We start from the raw sequence: 22,822 nt of genomic DNA, 5'->3' as shown, positions 1-22,822 counted from the left end.
ACGAGACTGGTTTCGCGATAGGGTTAACCGCTACGGCGAAGGTGATAACGAGGAGTGAATACTACGGCCGGCGAGCACTTTTATAGCCTAGAAATCGAGAATAGGTAACTATTATCGAGTGTACGAATGCTACTAGCTAGGCCCTCCCCCCGTATATGATTTTTAAAGGCAAAGTCTTTATTGAATCTTAGTTCGACGGCCTCCCGGAGGACTAGCGATTTAAGGTTAGTCCTAATAGATAGACCTCTAATAAAATTGGACTTCGCTAGCTTAAAAAGCTCTTTATTCCTACCACTTCTTTACGTACGAAGGGGGGGTATCGGCTTTTAATACTTAACGGCTATAGAAGTCATTTAACCCCGAGATTCGATGAAGTCTATAAAGAAAATAAAATCATACTAATCTATATACCTCCGCACTCCTCTTATCTTTTATAGCCTCTCGATATCGGCTATTTTGCGGTGCTAAAACGCTCGTACGGCCGGATAGTTAAAATAAAAATGCGGAACGGAATCAATTATATCGATAAACTTAATTTCCTCGAAGTATATCCTCTCGCACGAATTAAAGCTTTTAAATCAGAGACTATTAAAAACAGCTTTCGATCTACTAGTTTAATACCTTTTACACCGGAGAGAGTGATTTCGAAGCTTAATATCCGGCTTACTACCCCTACCCCCCTCCTAGCCGGGGTAGTGATTAGGATCTAAAAACGCCTTCGAACTATATACAATTAGAAAAGTAAGCTTCCTCTATTAAAGTATTACTTCGTATAAGATCAAGAAGCCCCCCCGAGCCCGCTTAATTCCGCTATTAACTAGGTTTTAAAAGCCTGCCAGATCACAATACAATCCGCCGCATTACTAGAGAAAGAAGTGAGCGATTTACGCGCTAAAAACGAGAAGAAAAAGTAAAAGCGAACTCGATCTACAAGGACGATAGTCCACGAAGGGGATCTCTTAGTTTAGGAGGTTCGTGAGCTACGTTCAGAGCCATTTGAGGCCTAAGTTACGCGTATTAACAACTATCGTAAGTAGGTTTCGGAAGGTTTAAAACCGCCTCCCTAGGCCGGACGAGCATATGGGATATGTAGAAAGCCAGGCTATAGAAGAGAGACATGCCCAGATAGATGATGATTTTAGTTTATTTAATTTAATGGCGTTTTGGTTGAGATAAATGCATTTAAAAACTATATATGGGGGGAGGGTGGCCACTCGCTTACAGTGGCCACTCGCTTTCCGATTACGTTAACTAACTAGTTAACTAGTTTTGTGTACTCCGTACTTCTTATAGTTCAATTGTTGTTAAGGCTCCCCTGAAGTATATTCAAATGAGTCCTGTTGGGTTCGTGGTTTCTCACATTGTCAAGATATAACGTTTATCACTTTACAGTCTATCATTCAATATCATCGAGAAGTGAAGAGTTCGGGACTCAGTTCCCGGTCTCTCCCCGGTCTATATATTCCCGCAGTTAGCGAAGTTTAAAGCCAAAAGATCCCCCACACACTTTGCGACTTGAGACCCCGCGATGGCGTCAGGGCTTGCCCACAATCCGAAATGAAACATAGATTGATTCTATTCGATAGTAAGAGTGCCGATCAGCCATGCCTAAACCATCTGATCACGGATGAGGATTCCCATTGAGGATCAGGCCATATATCTGCCCCGCAATGTCCGGATCACTTGCGGTTGCATGGCCTGACTGCTAATCTGCTAAGTTAATCTGCTTTATATAAAGTCTTGTCTGTCTTTACTTCTATTTTCTCTTCTACCTGCTCTAGCTCTATCCTGATTTACAGGCCTACTCTCAAATCAAAATCAAATCAATCCAAAACCAAGATCAAGACCATACCCCTCAACAGAAGATTATACCACTATGGCTTCCATCCTCGCCTCTCATGTCGTTCGTCCCGCCATCCGCCACTTCTCAGCCCACCGTCCTCGTCCCGACTCTCGCGGTGCGCGCGCCGTCGCCATGGGTTGCATTATATCCGGTGTGGTACTGCCATTTGTCCCACCTGCTCTGGAAAGCTTCCGACAACGGAGCTCAGGCATAGCTACTAGCGCCAAGTAAGTTTGAATATCTACGAGACTTTGCAGTTAATGCGAGCTGGTGTGGGGAAACTAACGATATACAGGAACCCCCCACTTTGCTTCCATGCGCGCTAGACGTCACACTCCTGACGACTAGCCGTCTTGACTGGGATTGTCGGTGCAGGCGCCGGCACAGGACCCAGCGTGCGATGTGATGCATTATGCCTATGGAGTTTGGAATTCGGCGTTCTGGTTCTCCTTTTGACGAGCACTATGGGATGGTGCTATTACCATACTTTATTACTATTGAGCGTGGAGGTGGCTACGCCCCTCCCCACCATCACTATGAATGACAGCGGTCGTTAGATAGCTGATTTAAACACGGATTGGTCCATTGCTGTACTGATTCGGAGCTCGAGTAATGTTCCATAGAGCAATGAACCAAATGTAGTACAAAGTAGATCGAGTCCGAGTGACTCTTCACTTCGATATTATTCACTTTCTCTCACAATCCTCTATTTTTCAGTCTGTGTACGGAGTATTCCAAGTATTCCATATCAAATAGTATACAATGCAGTCAGCCAATCAGCTAAACCGGTTCCCGCTCGGAGGCCGGTACGGCTGTGACGTTTCATATTTCCCCTTCTCCAACACACGGTCGGCATCGGTCAAGGGTTCATGCCGAGTTGGGGCCGGATCATGAGAAGCTTCGGCACTTGGCGAGGCGGCATCGTCGGAAGCGTTCTGGAATCGTGCCATGCTCGCTCGTTTCGAGCTAGTGTCGTTACCTGGGGTTGGTGCCGACGCCAATTGCGCTTTGCGCTTGTGCTCATCCTCCATTTGCTTCAGTTGGGCCTTGCGCTTGACTTCGGCTTCGAATCGGGCTTGTCGGTCGGCGTTGATCGATTGCTTTGCGAAATAGTATGCTCCGCCGCCAGCTACAGGGGAGTCGGTTAGTCGCTTCTTCGCTCGGAGTTGTCACTGGTCCTGGACAGCAATCAATCTATAGGTCACATACCAAGGCAAAGGGTACCCCAGCCCATCCTGCTCAAGCAAGAGTCACATCAGTAATTATGTTCCAGTTTGTTTGTATTTCATCTTAGAGATAAGAGATATCTTCGCTCACCAGGTAGATCGAATCTAGAACATAACACAATTAGCAACAATAAAGAGGCATTGGACAGAGGAAATTACCGTATTCATGGTGGAACAGTCTGGTAGTGATGTGTGTGAAGCAATAGGAAATGGACTCGGATGCTCTACGTCAGTCCCGAGTTCCGCTACGCACGGACCGATGACTGTAATTGGTGCCTCAGGCCAATGATTATCAATCGCATCGCCATCGCCTTTGGGACTTTGGAATTAAGGACGACCTTTGCCTTGATCCTCTTCTCTCTCACATATATGTTGTCGCTCTAGACGATACCCCACTCCCACCTGCATATTTTATTTCCTGTCCACAAAAATCTACTCGTTGTCCTGCAATAAACCGCATATCTCTTTTCGCCGCCTGTTCATCCGGCGCAGCATCTTGGTTCCATGCTGCCGTGAGATACTTTTAACGGGGGCGTTGCTCCGCCTCACCGGTGACTCACTCGCTGAGATACAAGCTATTTGATCAGAATTTCCAGCTGTTCTGTTTGCTTTGCTCGATAGACTCCAAACATGCCTCCCAAACGGAAAGCGGCCGACAGTAAGTTTCTGGTGCATATTTTCAAACGACATGGTGACTGATTATATGCAGCTGGTCGGTCTAGCGGTGCTTCGAAGCGGGCTACACCAGTCCCCGATATCGACATATCCAGCGACGATGACTACTCGGACCACGAAGAGTTGCCAGAGGAAACCAACTTGAAAGGTACAGTGTGGCGGTCTGCTCACCTAAAGTGAACTAGAGACTAAAATTGGAGCATAAAGCGGTCGTCAATAAGTTCTCCCTCGAGGCATTCAGCAAGAAGAACCAAGTGGAGAAGACGGACCCTAGATTTGGATACAAAGATCTTTCCTCGCTTCCGCTGAAGCGCGACCACTACAACCGACCGTTATGGATCGAGCCTCTGAAAGGCACAATCACCCTCGAGAGTTTCTCCCCGCTGGCGCCCCAGGCCCAGGATTTCCTGACGACTATTGCGGAACCGCTTTCTCGTCCGACCCATCTCCACGAATATCGCTTGACGGGACACAGTTTATATGCCGCGGTCTCGGTCGGTCTCAAACCGCAGGATATTGTTGAGTTCTTGGACCGTTTGTCGAAAACGCCGCTGCCTGAAAGCATTCGGACGTTCATTATCGAGTTCACAAAGTCCTACGGAAAAATCAAGATGGTGTTGAGGCATAATCGATACTACGTGGAAACGACAGATCCTGAAATGCTTCAGCGGTTGCTGAAAGATGAAGTGATTGGGCCCCAGAGGATGGATAGCACCGAAGGAATTATCGAACGGGCTGCTCCGAAAATGGGTGGTCTTGTCATCCCTGGAACGAAAGATGCAGCTGGTGTACGTGAGACTACTCAACAGGAGGCTGCCGCTGCCGTAGCTAGAAATGAGGCGGAAGAAGGAGGGGCTGTGAACTATGGCATCGACGACATTGGCGAGGATGAAACCGAAGAAGCAATCACGTACAGTTTCGAAATCCCCGCTGCTGGTGTCGAAGTGGTCAAGGCCCGGTGTCAATCGATCGGATGCCCTGCCCTGGAAGAATACGACTTCCAAGGAGACACAGTCAATCCGAATTTGGATATGGATCTGAAACCCGCAGCGCGGATTCGGTCCTACCAGGAGAAGAGCTTAAGTAAAATGTTCGGTAACGGGCGAGCCAAGAGTGGTATCATTGTGCTTCCTTGCGGTGCTGGTAAAACCCTTGTGGGTATCACTGCTGCAGCGACCATCAAGAAAGGCACGATTGTCCTCTGCACTAGTTCCATGTCCGTGGTTCAGTGGCGAAACGAGTTCTTGCGATGGACAACCATTGACCCGGGCGATATCGCTATTTTCACGTCGGACCACAAAGAAAAATTCAAGCGGTCGACTGGTATTATTGTGTCCACATACTCAATGGTGTCACAGACCCGTGCCCGGTCTTATGATGCCCAGAAGATGATGGACTGGCTTCAATCGAGAGAATGGGGTATGATGATTCTTGACGAGGTGCACGTCGTGCCGGCATCGATGTTCCGAAAGGTCACATCTGCAATCGCCGCACAGAGCAAGCTTGGTCTCACTGCAACATTGCTACGTGAGGACGACAAGATCAAAGATTTGAACTTCTTGATCGGACCGAAGCTCTACGAAGCAAACTGGATGGAACTGGCTGCACAGGGCCACATCGCCAAGGTCCAATGTGCCGAGGTGTGGTGCCCGATGACGACCGAGTTCTATTCTGAGTATCTACGGGAAAGCTCCAGGAAACAAGCTCTGCTATACATCATGAACCCTCGCAAGTTCCAAGCGTGTCAGTTCCTGATCGATTTCCACGAGAAGCGCGGCGATAAGATCATCGTTTTCTCTGACAATGTCTACGCTCTCGAGCGATATGCGCTCAAGCTGAACAAAGCTTATATCTACGGTGGCACTCCTCAAAATGAGCGCATGCGTATTCTGGAAAACTTCCAACACAACGAGCAGGTCAACACTATCTTCCTGTCCAAGATTGGCGATACCTCGCTGGATCTGCCTGAGGCCACTTGTCTGATCCAGATCTCGTCTCACTACGGTTCGCGTCGTCAGGAGGCCCAGCGTCTGGGACGAATTTTGCGAGCCAAGCGCAGAAATGACGAGGGCTTCAATGCTTTCTTTTACTCGCTCGTGTCGAAGGACACTAATGAGATGGTCTACTCAGCCAAACGTCAGGCATTCCTGATCGATCAGGGTTATGCTTTCAAGGTCATCACCCATCTCCAAGGCATAGACAACTATGAAGGACTTTCATACGCGACGCCAGCGGAACGCCGCGAGCTTCTGCAAGAGGTCATGTTGCAGAATGAGTCATCTGCCGACGTCGAACAGGTCAATGATGATCTGTTCTCGATGCGCTCCGGCAAGCGAGTGACAGCCAAGAAAGCCGGTCCTAAACGCAGTGCTGCCACTCTTAGTGGCCTGGCTGGTGGTGATGATATGGCCTATATCGAATACAACAAGAGCAGGAACAAGCAGCTCAAGGATAAGGCTGGGCACCATCCGCTGTTCAAGAAGATGGAACGAGACCGACAGCGCCGCAAGAAGGAGAGGGAGATGGAAGGCTAAAAGCTGAAATGCGTTGCTGTTTTTGCTTTCCTTTTTTGGGCGCGTAGTCTTTTGACCTTTCTCTTGCGTGCACCCCAGAATGACAGATACCCCGAATAACCACCATGTGTTATAAAACAAACAGTTAAAAATAAAAAGACCCCATTTGTACAATCGAGCAACCTAGACCTCAAACTTTCGTAAGCATCAAATAACCCGCCTTGGAAGTCAGTAAATGAGTCAGCGAGACCGGTCTGGAAATCATCTCCCAGCTGATTCCCATGACGTTGATCGTGGCAACGGAAAGCCGAAAGGCCGAATTCTCCGCTTTTCGTATTTGGAGGTCCATCATTAGTTGCACTTGAATAATTGTATGACTCTGATAGGTTCCATTGGTGAATTGGTTGAATTGGTTTTCCTGGAGAACTGTCTAGCTATCCTTGACAGTTGTACAGCTCCAGTCATCATAAACCGGATGGCGTGGGCTATATAAGGGACATGCTTCCCCGCGTTCTTCAGTGTCACAAACATCCTTTGTTCAAACCAAGACCTACAGCTACAGACAAGTATCGGCTTCTCTTACTGAATAGTACTCGCTACTATCCCAGTCTACGTCCACCGTTTCAGACATCCGTCTCTTCTGCTTCGACATATCCACACGCTCTACCCCTTCCGCAACTAGCCACCCAGTACAGCCCGTATAGTCCTAGCACCGGGAATACGTCCCACATTACTCCATCCGGAATGGCCACCGCTACTAAAATCGATCTGTCGCCCGTGACAGACTCGGGCATCTACAGCTCGAATGTGAGGGAGGACACCGCGCGGACAGCGAGCGAGATCTTGCAGGATGACATGGCCACCCACCACGTCTTCTTCAATGACCAACATTTCCATAGTATGTGCTTTCACGCTAAATCCCACCAAGAACTATGTCTAATGCGGAGACAGATCACATACCGCATCAGCTCCTTAGTATCTATGCTCTTGGCGCAGCGCCAGAGGATATCAAGGCTTGCTATGAACGGAATAAAAGTTACCAGAGACCCGTCTTTCCAACCAGTCAAGATGTCATTCAATCTATGCATGATGTCGCTAAATTCCAGGAGCACCTTGGGAAAGAAGAAAATTACCCCAATTTCCTCGCTTTCTTCCAGCATGAGATCGAGGCAAAGGGCGTCGGTGGGGTTCTGGGGGAGTATTTATTCGCCGGGGACGAGCGAGCGGAGAACATGATGTGTCGGTTGTTTGCTGGTAAGTATCTCTCGCTTATATTGCTGTTCTATGTTCCTCGGGCTAACCAATTCAGGTCTCGTTCATCCACTCATCCACCTCGGTTTCGGGATTGAATTCAACCAGCCTGCCATTATAGCACAAGGTCTTGCTCAGACAGCAGTGCACGACGACTGGCTGGGTCGTACTTTCTTCCTACCTGCGGAGAAGATGGCTGGCGGCGTCGGAAAGCCGGGACAGAAGTCGCTGCTTCAGCTCATAAATGAGATGCGGGCTGACAAGGCTCTCGTTCAGAGCGTTCAGTGGTCCGACTCTAATAAGATCAAGGATGGAGTGCTCCATCGAGCACCGGAACAGATGCTGAAGTATGCTTCTCAATTTACTGTGTCTGAGGATCAGACGGAGGAGCGGTTGGCGGATATGATCAATACAGTCGGTAAGTCTAGCCTTGGAAGTACCTGATTGTGCTACTTGAGTGGCATGAGCGAGGAGCTATTGCTGAACTTTCCTCAGCTTATTATACCGGTGCCGCCCAGCGTCCCACCAGGGAGATGAAGCTTGATTTCTTCTTGATCCATTGCGTCAATTCGTCTATCTTCTTTTCTAAAATTATCAATCTCCCGTCCTTGAACCAGCGATCCAAGCTGCGCATGCTGGAGTGGAAGGGACGCGTCGACCTCCTGATGTATACTTCACGTGGAACGCCGGACCTTCTGCTGGATGAGGTGGCCAATTATCCTACGAAAGAGGACTGGTCACAGATATTCGCGCGAAGCATCGCCCATCCCGGTGATGATGGACATCTCGCCAAGCTAGCACGGGCTTTGGCGCATGGTCAGAAAGTCTGCCAGGCATATGAGAGCAAAAACCCTGAGACGCCGATCAAAGGAGATATGTGGCTCAGGATTGGGAATATAGGTAAGCAGCAGGGCTTGACGTTACGTATTCAACTCACTAACTGCTCGATAGCTGTTGACTCTACTGTCCACGAGGAAGATAAGCCAATGTGGATTCGTTCTACTGGATTCGATGAAGCTTGGGAACAGGCGCATATCTGAGAGGGACAAGACGCCGCGTTCGTGAGGATATTTCATTCTTCTTTCAATGTCTCAGAATGTTATCATCTAATAACAGATCGGTATAAAAACAAAATCATCTGCAACTACCTGACTATCTATGGATCTATGTGAAATTTAGGCAACAAGCCCCTATTAATACAAATAGTTATTACTCCATGAAAAAGAATGACCCAGCCCTCTACCTAGAATCTGTCGACACCATCCTCCAATATCAATGCTTCAACACTTCTCCGCGTCTCCACACACACCTTCGCGCGTCGATACGTCTCTCGACGCACAAAAGGGGTGTGGCAACTGCAGACCCTGCCAGAGCAAGGCATTTAAAACTCTCATATCTGAAAGACCATCTCCATACAAAATGAAGAAGCAAAAGGCTAGGCTGGGAAGCCACCAGTCACCAGGTGAAACATGAGTACACCATTACGCATCCAAAGCCAAGAATGGTTCTGCATTATATTTCCCTAGCATGGTCCATTAGTCCAATGCAGTTGTATTGCCCTCACTTCTTGCATATGGATATCTCGCAACTCCTACACTCTGGCCAATATAAAAATATATGAACATCTACTATGAGAGGTTGAACTATGGTTCTCGGCTTTAGCTGTGGGGCGCTAAGCTTGGAATGACGCCAGCGGCTCAACACAAATGTTTTTGTATAGAGTATACACGTCGTGATGTTGGTATAAAAGTTTCAGAGTGACCTAAATTAGGAAGAAGAATACGAAGTATTGTATATAGTAAAGTCATATAGAGGAATAGGGAGGAAAACAAGACATTGAAAAAAACAAGGCAAAGACAAAAAATACATTGGGGATCACGTGGTATCGAGTGGGGCTCCCCAACATGTATTCCACTCTGTATCTCTTCACTTTTCTTTTCATCAGCATACCAAGGTAGTGTCTATTGTTATTCTCAGATCTTACCACCATGGGCAACGAAGACATCAACGGCAAGGACGTTCCCACCCGGAAGGACTGGGCTGACGATGAGAGCAACCCGTTCGTCGCCTTCCGGCGCTACGCCGATGAGCAGGTCTCCACCATGCTTCAATCTATCACGGGCCTCCCTTCGATGGTGACACAGCCTGACAACGGCCACTGGGATATATTCGCAGATTATAACGGCTACCAGAGCCGGATGGCCCGTCAAAGAACCAGTGAAAATAACACGGATAGCAACTATCCAACAGACCGAGACAGTGGAAGTGGTTATCCAGGCAACAGAGCTGGGGATGATCAACGCGACTATGGAAACCACTCACGACCACGCTGGCCTGAGAATGATGATTCGTGGAGAAAGTGGTATAATGGACCATCCGACTTCTTTGGCCTGGATTCCTTCTTCGACCGGTTCTTCGAGGACCGCTTCTTCCCTTTTGCATCGCACCTCCTACACTCCGGCCAGAACCTTCTTTTCCGGGATATGTTTGAGGACACTGACTCTCCAACCTGGCCGATCGGGTATATCCTGTTCAGCCCATACTCGCCCCTCAATCTAGAACGTCAAGCACAATACCAAGCGCACCGTGAAAAGGGCGTGTTCTCATCTATCATGTCATCTTTGCATCTCAACTCCGACCGTGACCCTTCTGAACCGCAGTGGCGAGAAGCCTTCGAGGATTTACTTCGACTCGAGAACGATATGCCGATGCTCGATCACAATGCCCCCGTCACGAAGTCCGAGTCCGGAAAGGATTGGCTACAAGGGCTTGTTAAGCGAGGAAGCTTGGGAGATAAGTGGAAGTATGTGTCTGGTAGAGATGACCACCCTTGGTCAGGAATTACGTTCTCTGGCCGTGTAGGTCCAGAGCAGGTCCAGTCTCGGTCTCTACCCGAGAAAGAGAATAAACCTGCAGATGCGGAGGCTGACAGCGAGCTCGACCTGTACGAGCGCTTCTTGCATGATATAGAGAACCGCGAGCGTGAGTTCTTCCGTGGTGTCTCCGAAAGCCCTCTTCTGCGCCTCCTTCTCGAGGACCGACGGCAGCAACAGGAAGAACTTGACGAATACAGATGCGGCCTTCCAAAAGTGAAGGATGAGCACAGCAGCGACGATAATGAGAATTGGATCGATCTTGTGTCTGGCGGAAACAAAAAATCTGTTCCTGAAACACCCAAGGATGTGCCGACCGAGATTGACACCAAGCCAACTGAAGCTGTCTCAGAACCAGGCCAGCGTGTTATCTCCACTATGACTCGAACAGAACGCGTGCGGCTTGCCGATGGCTCGGTTCAGAGCAAGATCGTTAATACGAAGCGTTTTGCAGATGGCCGAGAAGAAAGTGACGAGTCTGTTGAAGTGTCTCATCCCCAGGATGGTTCCAAGCCTGAGCCTAATTCATCGAAGAACGGTTGGTTCTGGAAAGACTAGGACCCTGTTTGGACAATATCTACGATGAGCGACAGTTTCCCCTCGCTATGGCCGTTAAAATTTCCTTCTTTTATATCTGACATTCAGCGTTGTCTCAATTTATGATTTGCATGTCCCTGAGCTTTCCGAATGGCGTCCCCTTTATCTCTTTGCAATTTCCCTGTGTTCGAGGCACCGGGCTCTGTGTACATTCAAATTGCCTTTCTCCCCTCATGTCGCATGGAAAAGTCAATCCCAGCTAGTTTGGTATCTCATAGGAAATAATTCAAGCGTCAACATATTACCCAATCTTAATTGCCATAGACTTCAATATCAAGCAAGACCAAAGTACATACACAAAACATCTCGAAAATCTCAAAACCCACACAATCTACGTCTAATCAGCCTTGACACTCTTCTTCCCTCCCTTTCCAGTAGTCCACCCCTTAGATTCCCAGTACTTAACGTTATCTTCCATCTTCTTGTACGCCCAAGTAAACGGCGGGTCTACATTACCAAAGTTAGCACCAGCCCACAAACTCAATAATGAGAAAACATACAAAGGAACTGCCTCAGATCATGACGATTATCCTCGGGGGAGTACTGCTCAGCATGGTAGCTAGGCGTAAGAACAGTCATCTTATGTCTGTTGATGGAGAAGTAGTAGAAGAAATGGCGGGTCTTCTCGTAGATCTCGCGCGGGCTGTACTCATTGCCCCACATGTGGAGCAGCTTCTCGTACATAGAGTATGGGCCTAGCTTGGAGACCTTCCTCAAGTACCCGAAAACACCCAGCTGCGCGTACGTAACGCCCATGTCGGCTTCGTCGGATTGCACGTAGTCGTGCGTGATGGGTTCCAGCTCCGCTGTGGGTGTTGCGTGGATGAATTCTTCGAGGATCGGGAGGTCGAAGCTGTGTCCTGACCAGGAAATGAACTTCTTAAGGTCGACTTTGCTCACTGAGCCGATGGGGTTGAGCTGGTTGTTTTGGTTAGTAATGCATGTGGTGCTTCTTGCGGGAATTGAATGCTTACGTCGGCGGAGCTGGCATCGTACTTGGTGAGATAGCCTCGCAAACTAAATGGGCTGAGTCAGTCACAGGAAGCAGATTAGTGGATCTATATGGCGTACCATTCTGTCACAACGGTTAGTGAAAATGCTCGACAAGGTCCGATGATCGTGTTTGAGAGACTTACCATCGACATTAGATGATGCGAGAACGAGCAAGCCGCCACCACCAGGGCGTTGACGCACAGTTGGCAATAACGAGGCAAACAGATATGAGAGGACCATTCTGAGTCGAGCCTGCACATTCTGAAGCGCGGCATTCTCCGCAGAAGATCCACCGTGCACCTTGAAACGAGGCTGGAAGTTAGTGAGAACGGTAAAGAGGTTCATGATAGAAGTGACCACAGTATCGAAGTTGAAGTCAATGTGGTAAGATCCAATATCCGCGGCAAGTCGAGCCGCTCTGTCTCGTGTCTCCTGGCCTGAGTTCTGTGTGCCCATGTAGCTAGTATGGAAGATGGATCTAGATAATTTGGTCAACGTTGTCCCGGACTATGACGACAAAAAGAAATTTAGCCCGACAGAAGCTCAACACTTCGAATACTTACTTGCAGATTTCCTGGGTGGTGGTAGGAAGCCACTCTGAGTCTGCTGGCTTCGCACACAACCGGCGGACATCCTTGATGACTTGCTCGTTTCCTTCGCGCACTGCCTTGAGCACTTCGCGACACATGGAGTGCACAATGGTTGCTGTGGCACAGCTGTCAATACCACCGCTCAGAGGAAGGAAGAAACCGGCAGCTCCACATCTCCGAAGGTAATCCCATAGCCAGCAGGCAGGCCCCAGAGCAATCTCCTCCTCGGGAGCATGGTACCGCGGCTTAATGGGCATAGAAGTCGCGAGGCTAGGCTCGGCATCTTCATCCCGACGAGAAAGTCTGATATCAAGATCAAGGCGGATATAGGGCGATTGCTTGCTCGCTTGCAGACCACGGCTTGCGTTGCACCGGTAGGTGCGGACTTCTTCGATGTCGACCGTTGCAGTGACGACTTCCACATCGTTCAGAGAGAACTGTGAGCCTTGGGCTACGATTTCACCGTTGATGACAATCATAGCACATCCGTCATAGTACAGACGATCACCGTCGCAGCCTTGCTGATTGGCGTAAAGGTAGATTCCGCCGCTCTATAAGGTGTAAGAAAAATGGAAAAATGCTAGCCTATGGTAGCGTTGTTTCCCACTCACCAGTTTGGTAGCCTGGGTGATCAAATTGACCCGAGTGTCAAGCTTCTTCAGCTCGTGGTGACTACCCGAAGAGTTGGAGATGATCTCGACACCTAATTTGAATTAGACAATGAGCACAGTCATCTGGGCATCGAAACTCACCAGCTAGGCCATATGGAACATGAGGGCTAAAATCGATTGTTAGAATCCACAATCATATAGCGAGTTCCAACACCTACCCATTAGGAGTAAACAGCTCCTCACACGTCTCAAGACCCAGGCATGTGTCTCTCGTGCTAATGACGGCATCACCAAAGGGAACCTTGTACTGGCCAGTAATCTTTCCAACGATTGATTCCAGGTAGTAGTCTTCCACCTCCTGTGGACGCTGCCATGGCGTAAAGTGCCGGTGCTCTCGATAGTTGCCATCTAGAATACAAACAGATATTAGGGAATATTTCCGAGGCATGGAGGGCAATTGAACAAACCATTGGCAAGCCACATCTTCGGCCTAATCAGGATGATCTTCCGGTTGTAGAAAATGACGCTTGAGAGGATATATCAGCTAATGCAATACTGGGCGGATCGGAAACACTCACCGACAGTTGTAGCGCACATTGCGATGGCGAACCGGCAATCCCACGTCAACCACAATATCCTGGCAATCGGGATGGTCGATGATGCGGGCGAGCATTTCCCATGAATGCAAGAAGGTGTCACCCTCAAGGAAACCATCCAGGACTCCATACCCGGTAATCTCGAGCTCAGGCCCAACGCGCAAAGTGGCACCAGCAGCCTTAGCTTGCCTAATGCTTTCAATGATGCGCTCCGCGTTGCCCTCAAAGTCGAGAGCCCATTGGTTCAAAGAGCTGTACAGAGTTAGCGCGGGGGTCTCTAGTATCCAGATGGTAAATATGTCAGCCTTACCATGTTGCTAGAGTGACCAAGTGCCCCATTATGCCTAATATGACTGAGACTTCTGTAAGTTGTGCTTCGCACAGAGGCTCGTCGGCGATAAGAGTCAGAAGAATGCGGTCACGTGTGTGGGGAGCTCAGGTTCCCCCGCTTCACAGGTAATGGCATGACTGTAAATTACCGTAATATGTTCTTTTCCTTGGCGTTTTCGGCACAACTCCGACCAAGAAGATGTGTAATCCGTCTGTATATTGGAACCTTGGAACGTTCCGAGGTCGCTGATTAATGCGATTCCTCCCCGGGGCCGCCCTCCGGGCCCGATTTCCACGTTGTTGATATTTTGGATATAGCCTCATTATATAGATTCTTCTTGTTGATATATTTACCGTATTAGCATTTGTTGTTGGCAATCTGGCTCTTACAGGATGAGCACGACCCCTCAGATCCCCGCCCCGGCTCATATGCTCGCGGATTCCATGTTGTCCCGACACTTTGGCAAAGAGACGGCCAATTACTTCTCCAGTAAGGATGTCTTGAACTCTCAATGAGGCGCAATAAAACTAAAGTATCTCTAGGCTCTCCAATCAATCGCTTATCTTTCTTGCGCTCCGACCACCCGTTCCTGTCTACGGCTCTGAAGCACCCTTCGGCCCGGTTTGTACTGTTGAACAACCTAGCGCCATTGACTCCATCTCCAGCGCAGCTACACTATGCCAAGTATGACGAGGTGCAAAAGCTCGTGCCCCACGATATCTTCGATACATCCGAGGAAGAGATGATCAAGAACTATGATTCGCGCAAGACACACCCGACCCTGATATTCCTCGGACTGGATGAGAATCGCAAGGAAGGAGGGCTAGCGTGGAAGATATACTCTGGCACGCCGTATTTCGCAGTCGACGTAACCCCCAAGGGCTCTGAAGAGCAGCAGACTGCGGCAAAGGATGTGATCGGTGCCATGGAGGCGAAGGGCCTGTCTTTCTTCCAAACACGAGTTGTCATGTCCTTCTCCGCAGATGAAGGTATGAAAATGCGATCATGATATATACATCAATAGGGGGGAACTAATCAGTTCGGGATAGCTGCTATCTACGCACAGGCGCGTGCGCTGATGGACTGGAACACTCGCAACACCTTCTGTGGCACATGCGGCCACCGTACTTTGGCCGTGAATGCAGGCACTAAGCGTGCCTGCCCGCCCACGGATGTTGCAAGATCAACCGAGGGCAAGGCAGAAGAGCGGCCGGAGTGCAATACCCGAACTACGCTCTCGAACCTTTCCTTCCCCCGTACCGATCCGACTATCATCGTGGCGGTGGTCTCTGCGGATGGCAAGCGGATCCTGCTAGGCCGCTCTAAGCGCTTCCCGCCAGGGTGGTATTCCACCTTGGCTGGGTTCATTGAGCCAGCTGAATCGATTGAGGATGCTGTGCGGAGAGAGGTGTGGGAGGAGTCGGGCGTCACTTTGTCCCGCGTTGTTATCCACTCTTCGCAGCCTTGGCCGTACCCGGCCAATCTGATGATTGGTGCTATTGCCCAGGTCAGTGACCCCGCTCACGAGACGATCTCTTTGCAACATGACCCCGAGTTGGAGGATGCACGGTGGTTTGAGGTGGAGGAGGTGGAGGAGGCGCTGCGCATTGGTACCAGTGACTTGAGTTCTGAGGCTGGTCCGGAATACAAGGGCGGCTTGCGATTGCCCCCTCCTACGGCCATTGCCAATCAGTTGATCCAGGCTGCTGTAAGTGCTGACTATTTTGCGGCAGAGAAGCATTCCAAGATATAAAATCATGCTTCTGATGATACCTGTGCCAAGTCACTACATATCATTGATAGATTTAGACATATACTATTTCTCAAAGCCTGTAGTAATGGATCTATATACAACAGCTATCTCCTTAAAGAACAATTAGATATGAGTAATTGGTAGGGCCTTATTGCAGAAGATACCCTAGTTCCAAGTAGAATATTGTTTCGATGATTCCCCAGCACCTTAAAATCACCATCACGTTATATCTGGGAAAAGACCGTTTAGCATGAGCCGCAATAAGAGATATGTTTCATCGGAATCTCCACCAGTATGATGGACGAACTGGGCTCAATTGTAATTGTCTCCTTACCAATCTAATGAATTTGCCTGGTGTGACCGACCTACCGATGCTGATGTGCTTTGGAATAGGTTTTTTTTTATATACCTGCGCTGCTGCTGTTGCCACCACGTCTGTCATCAGGAACCAGTTTCCTTTCCTTTTCTTTCTTTTTTGAAAAGCAGGGTGATGTTATACAAAAGTGAGGGTAAAATTGGTGCTGAGTGGGTAGTTCCATAGGAGATAGGGAGCGGATGTAGAATATTGCAATTCCACTGATGATTTGTTCATTTGATTTTTTCGTTTTACACTGTAGGTACATGTGAATTGTGGCAGAGATGCCACGTCCAGTATCAAGATATCAAGATAGCCATTTCAAATATTGGCATACAACGTGCCATCCCGTAACTCGTGAACACTGCTGCTTCGACTGTTCGGGGAGCCGACCTCGGTATAACGAGTGCCATCCCGCAGCTCATGGATAGTGACTCTTCGATTGCTTTTGCGCTTGCGCTGAGAGCCACGCCTGGAATCCGGGCTGCCTGACTCGCTTGGCACTTGACTGCTTGGTGTCATATCGCGTTCCTGGCTGTCTCTCTCGATAGCGGCCTGGAGCATATGGTCGGCGACCCTATCCGAGCCTACTTCATCGTACCATCGACGTAAGCCAGACGCGTAGGCACGCTCCTGGGAGCCATATTCGACGGGGGGTCCGCTCGTCTCGGCATCGGGCCCCGAACCGTCGAATACTGCCCACGCGCTGGAGTCGACACTGACAAGCATCACGTTATGATCGAGGCTCCGGACTTTGAAGTCGCGTAAGAGAATGGCGTTACCTTCCGCCAATGACGGCATCGAGGCCTTGTAGCGCCGGAAAATCTGAGCACGAAGAGTTGTGCCAGCCATTGAGGGATCGGTAAGTTGAATAGTCATGAACCAGTCTTTCGAACCGGATTTGGCTCGGGTTATCGGTGAAGCCTCGTGCACGATTGAGAGGGTATCGACCAGCGCATTGTAATGATCGATGAGTGTAGCAAGTGGGGCGAAGTAAGAAAGCTTGCTACGCAGTCCTGATGCATTACGGTCGGGGACTGAGGGCTGTGAGGCGGGAGCTGCTGGTGCTTTTGGAGATTCAGTGCTGATCACAACCTCCACAGAGCGGCCCGGTTCAGGCGTTGTTGGGCGTTCCACGGCTTCAGCGAGTTCCGAAGGAGCCATGGCATCATCAGTTCCGTCAACGTGGGTCACTTGTTGGATACTTTTTATGGGTTCTGCCCCGATACCTTCGTCTTCGTCTGGTTCCGGGGAGCCAACAGGCTGCACAGTTTTATCCAAACCGGTAGGAGCTTCATTTTCTTTGACCGCGAATAAAGCTTCAGGATTCAAACCTGGAACTAGTTCACGCGCGGATGCATTTTCTTCGGCGGGGTTGGGGGTTAAGAGTTGTTGCTCCAATGGAGGCCTAATCGAGGGCGAAACTCGACCGCCAACGGGCTCGGGTCCTTCGACAGCCGGCTCAAGGCCTAACGGGAAATCGGCCATAATATTTCCAGCAGATGAAGGAATATGCAGATCAGATTGTCCGTCTCCGGTGGGATACTGTTTAGCATGACTTTCGACTTGCGAGGATGGGCCTTGATGATGAGATACAGGCATATCAAGCAAGTTTGGATCAGCACTGGCTGATTGCTCTTCGTCAGAGTCCCGGCCAATTGGCACTTCAATCTGTGTGTCGAGTTCGGCCGCAGCATGATATTCGTCATTGTCAGCTTCTTCGATGAGCTCCACATCTTCCACATCTTCATCATCTTCATCTTCGTCCTCCTCAGGAATTGGTGATGCCACTTCAGGTGGATGGTCCGTTTCATCGTAGTCTCGGGACGACTGGTCGTCTTCCATGCCACTCTCGTGAACTTGATCATCCTGTTGATCGTCTTCGCACTCATCGCCATCTTCGCTTTCTTCGCTTTCTTCGCTCTCCTGGCGCTCATCGATATCGGAACCTTCTTCCACAGCTTCGTGATGGCCATCCTCTCGATTGACTGACCACGGTTCTGGATATTCTTGTACACCCGTTGCAAAATCGGCTGTAGCTGGAGGGACAGCTGGATGTCCAGATTCAAAGCGGTCTGAGAGATCGTCTCGTGCTGCTGACCGAGAAACTGAGGCTACCGGACCGTTGGAGGCAGCCTCATCATCACTGTCACTGTCCAGCACGATTACGTCGTGACTTCCCGTCCGCGAAGGGAGCTTCTGTTCCTGCTCAAACTTTTCATCACTGGATTCAATGACACTGAAGTCATCTTGGTCCGACGGTGATTCCAAACGAGGATCAGAATGGAAATCCTCCTCGTCCTCTTCATATTCACATTGGGAATCGTAGTTTTCCACTGACTCCGCATAGTACACTTCTTCATCCTTTCCTTCACTGTATTCATGACTGGATGAACGCTCGACATCATCTTCGATTTCCTTTTCCTTTTCCATGTCTTCCTTCCTTTCGTTTTCCTCCTCTCGAGCGGCTATCATTTTTTCGAGGGCATCGATCGCATCCTGATCAAATGTGGAGGCAGGTTGTGGATAGTTGACTGAGTGAGTCTCTGGCCCAGCATGTTCCTCGCCATGAGGTCCAGCCGGATATTGAGAAGATTCCGCATTATCACTAGCAGTTTCGATGCCAAACTCAGCTTGAACAATATCTGGTCTATCGATCCCTTCGGAGGATTCGAGTGATCCATCTTCCAAACCCTCCCTCGAGCGCGAAGATGATGCTGAGTCATCGCGCCATAGGTAACTGGCATCAATGAGACGTTCGTCATCTGCTTTAGTTGATGTTTGATCGTCGACGACGGCGTTTTCGTTACCAGTAGCAGCTTGGACGGCAGCCGATTCAAGGTCCGATTCACCTTCCGAGCCCGTAAGTGATGCCGGATGATCGTGGGATAGGTTAAGATCATCCAAAGCATGCTTTTGCTCTGCTTCATTTGACATTCGAGCTTCATCGCCGGCAGTATTCATGACCACGTCAACTTCAGCGACATCTGATTCCTCGATAACTTTGGAGGAGTCAATTGTCTCCACTTTCTGTTCCTCTGACGAGCCGCCTGAGCCTGGATCTGATGCCAAATCATCACCGAAGACAAAACCCGCATCCAAGACATGTTCCTGCTGGATGGCTTCAACATCCGGATCGACTAGTTCCTCTGTCTCTGTGTGAACGGAATCGACGGCCTCTATATCATTCATATTGATGGAAGATGCTGCGGGCGTCGTTATGGTGTCCTTTTCTGCAAGAACAGATCGAACCTCTTGGGGCTGCGGAGGCGCGGTTGATGGCAGGAAGTAGCCAGCCGAGCCAGGGGGATTAGAGACAATGGGCGAAGGGATCGGGAGCCCTGGAGAAGGGATAGGTCGAATCTGCGGTGTGTCCGTTGGCAGATGACAAGGTGTTCCATGAGTATCACGTTGTTCAGACATGACATTTGCCTCGCCGGCATTTCTTTCAAGGACACTCCCAGTCAATTCAAGGGAAGGCTTCGCAAACACCGCAAGTGGCTCTTGTGGTGCATCCTCTGTGTGTTTTGGAGCTTCGGCAGCATCTGTCATTGGTTCATCTGAAGGCTCACTCGTCGACTCTGCCTCGTCAAGCTCTTGGTCAATAGATTGATCCAAAGCCTGTTCCCAATCCACAGGGGCTTCTTGCTCATGGGGGCTTTCTGGTTCGTTGATAACACGCCAATCTCCCCTGTGTAAGCTGTACCTCGGCTTTTTTCTTCCTTTCCCTGGCACAAATCCATCTTCTTCCGCAAAAGGATCAAAAGCGGAACGGATTGTTCCTCCGGATGAGACTCGAGTACTCTTGAGGAATGCCGGTGATCCCCAGGCGCGTGCACTATAAGGCAGGTCGAGTTCGGGATTGATTGATTTCCCACTAGGAGTTGTAGGCAGTGCGGGTTCGGTTTCATGCGGTGCTGTCGCTTGCGGCTCAACCGATATTATCAACGGGGGTTGGGCAGATCGGTAGATCTAGATGAGAAGCAGTCAGTCTCTGTAAGATACATATCGAATTTGGGAGCAACATGCCTCGAGAGACGCGCCATTCTCAAAGTGCGCATCCCACGCGACAGACCTTCCCGGGGTTTGCTGGGCGCCCTCGTTGCTGACAAACTTGGTGTGTTTCAAGGCCAGACAAACGGTATCCCCAATTCCCATATGCGATTCTGCGACCTTTTCTGCGACGCGTCCATGGAAGGTGACCTTGATTTGTCCTTTGGCACCCCTCAGGCGGAAATCGGGCTCCACTAACAGAAGGCTCACAGACTTAGTCGAAGAGGAGTATGGCCACACAAGTGCTATAGCTGCAAGAAAAGACTTCGCAGCCAATTGTTCAAGGTCGGGTGACAGCTGAGCTATCGGAACCCTGGCCAAATGCGCCAGCGCATTTGGCGCGGGAGACTGCTCGGGGGACTGCTCGATCGCATTCATTGCGCCGGTTTTCCCACGCCCGACTGGATGTTTTGTCAAGCTGTCCACATATCAAACAGAAATAATAGTTGAGACAAGATAAAGAGGTAAGAGATGCGAGTAAAGAAAACCGAGTGGTTGAAAGGAAATGCGGAGGAATATTTCGTGCAACAAAGAGGTGATAAGCTGCAGCTCCACCGGGGTAATCTTACGGTAATAACAGGAAAAGAAGGGCGTAATAGACGTATTGCGAAAACCAAAATTACCTCCTTCAATGGATTGTCCATGTCCAACGAAACTTGCTGATTGGTCGATTTCATTGTAGAACTACATATTACTTACTGCTTTTGAATGTGAATAGATTGAAACATCTCTATATTGTACATGATTCGTATCTTCATGGCCCCTAAGGTACTCCGTACAAGACCAGCTATCTAACCCAGCTCCACTATGGCGAAAGCGCTAGGCAATCCGCCGAGGCCACTTCTACCTCGCAACCCAACTCGCATTTCTACATAACTACATAGGTAGCCCGTCTCTCAAGTGCACGTTGAAAGCATGACAATCACAAATCCTATTCGTCGAGTAGCTGTCATTGGCGCGGGGCCCTCTGGCCTTGCTGCAGTCAAGTAAGCGGGGCTGTTATATACTCGCCCCCAACATGACAATGCTGACCGGACTCAGATACCTGCTCGCCGAGAAATATTTCGACAAAATTGAGGTCTTTGAGCAAAGAAGCTCCGTGGGAGGAGTTTGGAACTACAGTCCGAGTTCCTCTAAAAAAGGGATGTCAACAACTGTCCCTCATTTAACCCCTCATGAACCAGCTGAGAAGCCAGTATGGATCGATCGTGCCGAGGGGGGTGAGGCAACATTCGTGTCTCCGCTTTACGATCGACTCGAAACCAACATCCCTAAAGAGTTAATGCGTTATTCGGATAAGGCCTTCCCATTGGAAGCCCAGCTGTTCCCCAAGCACCGGGCAGTTAAACAATACCTCGAAGAATATGCCGAAGATGTCAAAAGCCTCATTCAATTTAAGACACAAGTCTTAGAAGTGAAACTTAAGGATGAAACTCTAAGTACCTGGAGTCTTACGGCAAAGAGTCTTTCAACCGGCGCCCACACAACCCACACTTACGATGCTGTGGTGGTCGCAAGTGGTCATTTCACGGTCCCTTATATACCTGACATACCAGGAATACAAGCATGGGACACATCACATCCAGGTGCTATTTCTCATTCTAAGTTTTACGACTCCCCAGAATCTTTCCAAGGAAAGAAAGTGGTTGTGGTAGGAAGTTCTGCTTCGGGGCTTGACATTGGTGCCCAGATCAACGAAGTAAGCCAAGGCAAAGTGTTGGTCTCGCAACGATCTGAATCCTACTTGGCTCCACCCCCAAATGGCGATAAAATCATCTATCCGGAGATAGTCGAGTTCCTCCCTCCGACAGCCTATGACAGAGGTATAAAATTTGCGGATGGTCGCATTGAGGAACATGTGGATGCCATTGTTTTCTGCACCGGCTACTTCTATTCATATCCTTTCTTATCTTCACTCAACCCACCGGCTGTGACCCATGGATGGCGAACAATGAATGTCTACCAACAGTTGTTCTATATAGACCATCCCACTCTCGTCTTCCCGGTGCTTTCGCAGCGGGTTATTCCATTCCCTATGGCAGAGAATCACGCTGCTGTTTTCTCTCGTGTGTGGTCCGCACGGCTTACACTTCCACCAAAAGATGCGATGAAGGCATGGGAGGCTGCTGAAATCGATGCCAAAGGAGATGGAAAAGAGTTCCACCTGCTTCCATTTCCCATGGATGCTGACTACCTCGATTTTCTCTACGACTGGGCGGAAAAAGCCAACCCACGACCTGGGCTGTCTAACAACGGACAAGGCAAACTTGGTACCCGGTGGGGTGAGCGGGAACGATGGATGCGGGCCCATTCCCCAGATATCAGACGTGCTTTCGTACAAAGAGGTAACGAGCGAAGTGAGATCAAGGATCTATCAGAGCTTGGTTTCGACTTTGAACAGTGGAAGAAGCAACAAGAAGCAACAAGATGATCACGAACGATTATGGTACAAGGTCACATCTTAACCCGCACGTACAGTGTCAACGGCGATAAAGGGTGATCTAGATTGATTAGAAATACGATACATTTTTGCATATTTGAATTATTACAGTAGACATAAAT

The 22,822-nt window shown here is 49.3% G+C and overlaps 9 protein-coding genes across 9 annotated transcripts; 6 read left to right on the top strand and 3 right to left on the bottom strand.

Annotated features, from left to right (window-relative positions):
- Positions 1-1,876: 1,876 nt before the first annotated feature.
- On the top strand, positions 1,877-2,169 carry N7489_001793 (uncharacterized protein; the record flags this gene model as incomplete). The annotated part of the gene is made up of 2 exons (XM_056707548.1): positions 1,877-2,070; positions 2,139-2,169. 2 exons carry the CDS (start codon positions 1,877-1,879, stop codon positions 2,167-2,169), a joined length of 225 nt encoding a protein of 74 aa, XP_056571850.1.
- A 450-nt stretch (positions 2,170-2,619) lies between these two features.
- N7489_001792 (uncharacterized protein) lies at positions 2,620-3,237 on the bottom strand (the record flags this gene model as incomplete). Its single annotated transcript, XM_056707547.1, has 4 exons — positions 2,620-2,972; positions 3,053-3,078; positions 3,161-3,174; positions 3,229-3,237. 4 exons carry the CDS (start codon positions 3,235-3,237, stop codon positions 2,620-2,622), a joined length of 402 nt encoding a protein of 133 aa, XP_056571849.1.
- Positions 3,238-3,699: 462 nt separating this feature from the next.
- On the top strand, positions 3,700-6,278 carry N7489_001791 (TFIIH/NER complex ATPase/helicase subunit SSL2; the record flags this gene model as incomplete). The annotated part of the gene is made up of 3 exons (XM_056707546.1): positions 3,700-3,727; positions 3,779-3,892; positions 3,952-6,278. 3 exons carry the CDS (start codon positions 3,700-3,702, stop codon positions 6,276-6,278), a joined length of 2,469 nt encoding a protein of 822 aa, XP_056571848.1.
- Positions 6,279-6,755: 477 nt separating this feature from the next.
- On the top strand, positions 6,756-8,548 carry N7489_001790 (questin oxidase family protein; the record flags this gene model as incomplete). The annotated part of the gene is made up of 5 exons (XM_056707545.1): positions 6,756-7,155; positions 7,209-7,511; positions 7,567-7,926; positions 8,004-8,408; positions 8,460-8,548. The coding sequence occupies 5 exons, from the start codon at positions 6,756-6,758 to the stop codon at positions 8,546-8,548; spliced, it is 1,557 nt and encodes a 518-aa protein (XP_056571847.1).
- A 948-nt stretch (positions 8,549-9,496) lies between these two features.
- N7489_001789 (uncharacterized protein) lies at positions 9,497-10,939 on the top strand (the record flags this gene model as incomplete). Its single annotated transcript, XM_056707544.1, has 1 exon — positions 9,497-10,939. The coding sequence occupies one exon, from the start codon at positions 9,497-9,499 to the stop codon at positions 10,937-10,939; it is 1,443 nt and encodes a 480-aa protein (XP_056571846.1).
- A 376-nt stretch (positions 10,940-11,315) lies between these two features.
- On the bottom strand, positions 11,316-14,107 carry N7489_001788 (glutamine-dependent NAD(+) synthetase; the record flags this gene model as incomplete). The annotated part of the gene is made up of 12 exons (XM_056707543.1): positions 11,316-11,425; positions 11,479-11,896; positions 11,953-11,995; positions 12,050-12,053; positions 12,115-12,449; positions 12,535-13,112; positions 13,173-13,264; positions 13,314-13,339; positions 13,391-13,580; positions 13,640-13,698; positions 13,751-14,020; positions 14,079-14,107. 12 exons carry the CDS (start codon positions 14,105-14,107, stop codon positions 11,316-11,318), a joined length of 2,154 nt encoding a protein of 717 aa, XP_056571845.1.
- Positions 14,108-14,491: 384 nt separating this feature from the next.
- N7489_001787 (NAD(+) diphosphatase) lies at positions 14,492-15,852 on the top strand (the record flags this gene model as incomplete). The annotated part of the gene is made up of 3 exons (XM_056707542.1): positions 14,492-14,588; positions 14,642-15,088; positions 15,149-15,852. The coding sequence occupies 3 exons, from the start codon at positions 14,492-14,494 to the stop codon at positions 15,850-15,852; spliced, it is 1,248 nt and encodes a 415-aa protein (XP_056571844.1).
- A 676-nt stretch (positions 15,853-16,528) lies between these two features.
- N7489_001786 (uncharacterized protein) lies at positions 16,529-20,638 on the bottom strand (the record flags this gene model as incomplete). The annotated part of the gene is made up of 2 exons (XM_056707541.1): positions 16,529-20,179; positions 20,213-20,638. The coding sequence occupies 2 exons, from the start codon at positions 20,636-20,638 to the stop codon at positions 16,529-16,531; spliced, it is 4,077 nt and encodes a 1,358-aa protein (XP_056571843.1).
- A 537-nt stretch (positions 20,639-21,175) lies between these two features.
- On the top strand, positions 21,176-22,691 carry N7489_001785 (putative flavin dependent monooxygenase; the record flags this gene model as incomplete). Its single annotated transcript, XM_056707540.1, has 2 exons — positions 21,176-21,246; positions 21,302-22,691. The coding sequence occupies 2 exons, from the start codon at positions 21,176-21,178 to the stop codon at positions 22,689-22,691; spliced, it is 1,461 nt and encodes a 486-aa protein (XP_056571842.1).
- Between the last annotated feature and the right edge of the window lie 131 nt (positions 22,692-22,822).

The sequence above is a fragment of the Penicillium chrysogenum genome (genome assembly GCF_028827035.1).
Source record: "Penicillium chrysogenum strain IBT 35668 chromosome Unknown utg000001l_segment0_segment0, whole genome shotgun sequence".
Taxonomy (NCBI): Eukaryota; Fungi; Ascomycota; class Eurotiomycetes; order Eurotiales; family Aspergillaceae; genus Penicillium; species Penicillium chrysogenum.
The sequence above is the reverse complement of the archived record's forward strand: the minus strand, read 5'-3'. Positions and strand labels throughout refer to the sequence as shown.